Consider the following 5,752-nt stretch of genomic DNA (forward strand, 5'->3'; position numbering starts at 1 on the left):
CTTTCAAAACATGAAGATCTGTAGGAGAGAAACGTGGGAGAACTCAGTCTCCAGTGAGCTAAAGCAACGACCCTTAAAGGGATCCTAACACGTGGAAGGGAGGCCTGGAGCCTCCTCTCCGGTGCCTCCAGGAGGTTCGCCTGGCCTGGAAAATCCCCCCTGCAAGCCCCGGGGCTCGCCAGACCCCACCCTTCTGGAGTCAGAAACCTGCCAGAGTCGCGCTGCTGACCCGAGCGTTCCCCACCTTCCAAGGCCGTGGCGGCGGCCGTCCCGCTGGGCCGCCTCCTCTGCCGCCATCGCCGCGGCGGCCGCCCGGGCGGGCCGCGCTTCACCCACTCCCGGCCAGGCGGCCCCCCGCGGCGCCCCGGCCCTACACGTCCAGGACGTGGTTGAGATAGGAGATGTAGCAGATGGCCAGGCGCAGGATCTCGATCTTGGACAGCTTCTTGTCCGGGGGCAGCGTGGGCAGCAGTTTGCGGAGCTCGGCGAAGGCCAGGTTGAAGGCTTCCACGCGGATGCGCTCGCGGGTGGCGTGGGCCGAGCGGTACTTGGCCGTGGCGCGCCGGCGGCGGCGCTTCTCCTCGCGGCTCAGCTGCTGCGGGTGCGGGTAGAGGGCGGCCCGGCTGCCGCCCTTGCCGTCGCCCTCGGCCTCCTCCACCGGCTCCAGGTCCGACACGCTGCCCAGCACCTTGGCGTCCGCGCCGCCCAGCGACTCCGGGTCCGAGTGCGCCGAGCTGGGGTGGTCCGAGTCGGCGGCTTGGTCCGGACTCAGCATCATTTTGGAGGCTGAGGGGGAGTCAGAAAAGCAATCAATGAAAGGAACGGGGGTCTCTGAGTAGGAGCGGGAGCGAGCGAGGGCCAAGCACGCCGGGCTTCGGCGCGGCCCGGGGCCGCCTCCCCACGGCAGGCCGGCGCCCTCCAAGGAGCGGGCGCCGCGGGGAGGGAGCGCGCCGAGGCGGGCAGGCCTGGGGGCCGAGCCCCGCGCCGGAGCCAGCGAGGTCTCGCCTGGGCCGGGGCCGCATCTCCGACCTGCCTCCGCGGCCTGCAGGAGGCGGAGACCGGCCCGCGGGCCTGCTCCGGAGAACGCCCGCAGGCCTGCGAGGCCGCCACTGGGTTTTGCGCTTCCTCCGGCCAAATACCGACTCGGCCATTCCGCTCCCTCACTTCTCCGACCCTGACGAACGAATGAATACGAACGACGAATCCATCTGGGTTTTGCGCGGGACGGGGAGACGCGGAGGGCGCTTCCCGCCCCGAGGGCCTGGGGCGAAGCCGCGGGAGAGCCGGGCGCCCGCGGGCCGCGCGCGGGTCTAGGGCGCAGGGGCGGCCCAGGTTCAAGAAGAACCCAGCCCTGGGCGCAGACGGAGAGCAGGCGGCCCGGAGCAGGAAGGCTTCTTGTCTGCCTCGCGCTTCTCCGAAATAATAGAGATGACTAAACAAACGCGGAGGCTCCTTTCAACAGCAAATGGACTCTTACGCCCTCGCAGTCTCCCGAAGCACCATCTGTCACGCAGACAGCCACACACATCGGGGACCTAGGGACCGGCGACGTGGGATAAGACAATGCGCCCGCAGTCTGCCGACCACCTCACGGGAAAAGGCCGGCGGCCGGGAGGCTGCGGGAGGAGAGGCTGCGGAAGGAAGTACAGGCCCGGGGGTCGAGGGGAGGCGGGCGCCTCGCCTGCTGCTCCGGCCCGAGCTGCATCCCCTCCTGCAAAGTTCGTCTGCTCAGAGCCCGGAGTCCGGAGACGGTAGCGCGGTCGCCGAGCGGCCGGGCCGAGGCCGAGCTAATCTACCCTCCGCCTTTCTCTTAAGGATGCGCTCCTGGAAGGACCGCCTTGCCCGGCTCCTCCCGGGAGCCCGGAGGACCGGCCTGGATCGCACACCTACTGGGAGGGAGCTGCCCCCAGCCGCGGGGCTTCGGGGGGAATTCTGGCTTCGAGAAAGGGGCCGGCAGGCGGGGAAAGCACCTGCGGGGGCTGCGCGCACCGACTGCGGGCGCCGGGAGGGAGGACCAGGCTGCGAGCCCTGGTCCCCGCGTGTGCCGCAGGAGGGATGCTCGCAGAGGGAGCGATCGCGTCCGCTACGGGCGGGAGGGTTTGCTCCTAGACAAAAGCAGGGAAGGTGCCATCCGCTCCCAACACCGCACTTGGCGAGGAGCGAATTTCACTCCGACGAGGCCTTCATTTCCCTGCGAGGAAAATAAGTCCTCTAAGGCAAAATAAAAACAAATGCTCCAAGTGAACTCCATGTGACTCCCTGCGGGCTTTTCTCGGCTACGTTCATAAGTAGAACAACTTGCACCTACACCTTCGCCTTGAAAGGGTATAAATAAATAGGCGAGTAATGGAAAATCACAATACCACAACATAGTTGTAGTTCGGCTAAAAAGTTCCTGGGTTGCCCTCAAAGCATGTTAAATTCTCCTCCAGATATATTTTTAAAAATATTCATAAATAACATGTCGTGTATGCATTTCGTTTCTTCAACCACTCACTGAAATACATCTACAAATGCAATGTGAATAATCTTAGTTCCAAGCTTGGGGGGAAAATCATTCAAAGGAGGCTTACCTTGTAAAAGCCTTTTCGGTAATCTTTTCTCCGATCTTTTAGAGTTAAAATTCCAGGGAATAGCGGGGAGAAATTCCAAATATATTAAAAGCAGCAAATATTTATTACATTCAAAAATGAAAAAGCAGCTGTCATCTCGCTGTTGTCCACAGCGAGGGACGATAATATCTCAGGATGTGGACGATATGAATGATTGTTCACTTAGTTGATAGATCAAAACCGCCTTTTCCTTTTAATTGTTCTCAAACATTTCGGGAAATTCGTTGATTTTTTTTTAAACGATGTGTTGGAAAGTCTCGTGCCTCTTTTCCTCTTCTAGGTCTCTATAAATAACAAAAGAGATGCAGAGGTAAACACAAACACATCAAAGGGGCTGATTCCTCCACTTTCTAATAGCGGAAGAATCAATAAGAAAGATGGTTAAGATAAGATTCCGCTCCTGTAGGACTCCTTTCCTTCCCTTAATACGGCTGAGCAGAAACTGGGAAGTGCAAGGCAGAGATGCGATCTTGCTCAGAAGTGATTTTTTTTTTTTTTTTTTTTTGAGATAAGGCTTTGTTCAGCTGATGTCTCCCCAGTTCCCAGGAACACAATACTGTAACTCGGGGCTAAGCTTGCCTCTTCCTCTTCCCTCATTTACTTGTATGTTGTATAAACAGGCACCTATTTCCAGTTTCAAAGTCTTTCAAGGCTTGGTTACATCTCCCACCCCCACCCCCTCCTTTCTTTACCTTGTAGCAAAATATACATTGTCAGTGGCTTGGAGATGCTTGGAGGAAGGTTGGTGAAAAGTGAACGTCTCCTGGAGTAACAGTGACAGGGAAGCGGAGAAAGACGCGAGAGGGTGGGAGAAGCCAGAGCAAAGAGGCAGAGATGCGTGTGTGGCTTCCTGGCTCTCCTGGTACCAATTGATTCAGGCTGGAGATGGTGGAAGAGATAAAGGCTTAAGAAGGGGGATGGAATTTTTTTCCCTAAATTGATATTTAATGGGAAATCCTATTGGACAGAAACCTGGATATGAGTCACTTAATTGGACTTGACATCTGTCACAGTGTGGGAGTTTTCACAGCCCAAATATTTTAGCAGATCAGATTCCCACTGAATCTGTGCCATAAAATATAACAGTTGAAAGCAGTCCATGATAGAAACCTTAGCCTCTAATCAGAATCTCTAGCCATAATCAGACAATTTCTCTTTTTCAGAGTATTGGTGCAATATTTAAGTGCAAATAAACAACATATTGACTATGGAAAAATTCTCCTGGCAGATTATAAGACCAGTATCTTCCCTTAAAGTTTAGGATAATATTTGTGTCCAGAACATGGAAATAATACTATATATGGTGCTACAGTAAAATATATTCAGATATGCAACAGCTAACATCTATTAGTGATCATTTACATTTTAAAAGGCACTTTAGCAAGGCTTGATTAAGCATATTCATATTTTTGAGAGATTTTCTGCCACTAGACTAATTTTCCCATATATGATTAAAAAAAAATCTTTCAATAGATTAAATCATTGGTGAAACTGAAAACAAAATCCAGGTACTGTCATTTCAGGGCTCACTATTTGAGACCCTTCTACTTTTCTGAATATGTTTGTTTTTCTTATCACCCACTCATTCATTTAGCTTAAAATATGGCATGCCACATGTGTTGATGATTGCAGTCCATTCTTGCTTATTTTAACACGTGAATATTTAGCTGTGTGGCAGTACATTGGGCCAGGGTTGTGAACACACACAAATCATGTGTATTCCAGAACATGATACCTTTGCCTTACATGACCCCACAGCCCTGAATCTATATGCCTTATAATTAAAGGGAAAATCTAGTTCAATATATGCTGTTAGTCACCATCAATTATGTATTATTTGCAAGCATTGTAGCTTGTTTGATTGTGCAAGTTTAAAGAAATAAGAGTATTGCAGCCTTACTGCCCACTGCCCCAATCCCTGGGACAGCATTTGTGGAGAGAGGAGTCCTCATTTTCACTCCTTGGAATTTTGCCCTAAAAACAGGTTTTATCTTCAGGGGAGGGGGTTTGATCAGCCCGCCCTGGGAGTGACCCTCTGGGTTCCTCTTGGCTGCCACCATTCCTGTTTGCCTTTGCACACATTTTTCATCCTATGGGAGATTCCTGGACCAGGATGAGGTGGGGGAGAGCATGGTGTGCCTCCACAGAAAAAGGGCACCAGCGCTGTCCAGCTTTGCCTCTGCCCAGCCCCAGGACAGAAGTATATTTACATATCCCAGGACATTTAAGTGGAGGCGAAAGCCAGCAACATTCAGGTGGCAATGGAAACGGGGGAGTTTATGAATTCCCAAGGTGGTAAAGATGAAGGTTTCCCCAGTCTGGCTAGGAGCAGTCAACACCAAGCATTCACATCTAGCAGGAAGTGTGCAAACAAGGGTACACCCACAGACACCTGTACTGTTCACCCCCCATTACTCACACAGGCTGGCTGGCTCTATTAGACCACTCCATATTCAGACCGACAGACCGAAAACCTGGTGGGTCTGATCACCATAGCTCACCAGGCAACTGCTAGAGTGAGAAGCAACTGGTATCTCTGGTTACCCTGGTGTTGGGGGGAAGACAGGGAAATGGGGAGACAATCCAGGGCAGGTCAGATTCTGCTGTGGTGTGTGTGGATCCAGACACATTCTCTTTCACATCCAGGCTTTCTCCTTCCACACTTACAGCCTGCACGTGCATAAGTTAACACATGAATAAGTCCCTGTAAACAGGTACATGCTCAGATCCATATAGAACCATGCCTAGACACACGGTCATGGTCACAAACATGGATTCACACTCACACACACACATTCTCTCTTTCAGGAAAGCCTCCCCCGCTGCCACCTTTCCCTTTTCTAAGACCTCCCTGGCACAGATGGTGCCTCCTTCTGTGCTCCATAAGCACTCTTTTCATATCTCCCTTGGAGAATAAACATTGTGTGCCGCGATTCTTGGTTTCCATACCTGGGTCTCCCACCAGGCTGTGATCCTTCTGGGGAGGACTGTAGCTCAGATCGCCAGCACCCCTGTCTGACTTTGACACGTTATAAGCACTCAGTACATTTCCGGTGAATGACTCCCTGTGTATAGAGGCACCCAGGATGTTTGTAACACAGAAACACTTTTCCCAGATGACACCGGTGGTTTCAGTTGTA

General features: G+C 52.8%; 1 protein-coding gene across 1 annotated transcript; it reads right to left on the reverse strand.

Moving 5' to 3' along the window:
- Positions 1 to 319: 319 nt before the first annotated feature.
- NHLH2 (nescient helix-loop-helix 2) lies at positions 320 to 3,481 on the reverse strand. Its single transcript, XM_064489973.1, has 2 exons — positions 2,574 to 3,481; positions 320 to 786 (listed from the first exon to the last, which is right to left on the reverse strand). The coding sequence occupies exon 2, from the start codon at positions 776 to 778 to the stop codon at positions 371 to 373; it is 408 nt and encodes a 135-aa protein (XP_064346043.1). The 5' UTR covers positions 779 to 786; positions 2,574 to 3,481; the 3' UTR covers positions 320 to 370.
- Positions 3,482 to 5,752: the final 2,271 nt, after the last annotated feature.

This window comes from Camelus dromedarius, chromosome 9, assembly GCF_036321535.1.
Source record: "Camelus dromedarius isolate mCamDro1 chromosome 9, mCamDro1.pat, whole genome shotgun sequence".
Taxonomy (NCBI): Eukaryota; Metazoa; Chordata; class Mammalia; order Artiodactyla; family Camelidae; genus Camelus; species Camelus dromedarius.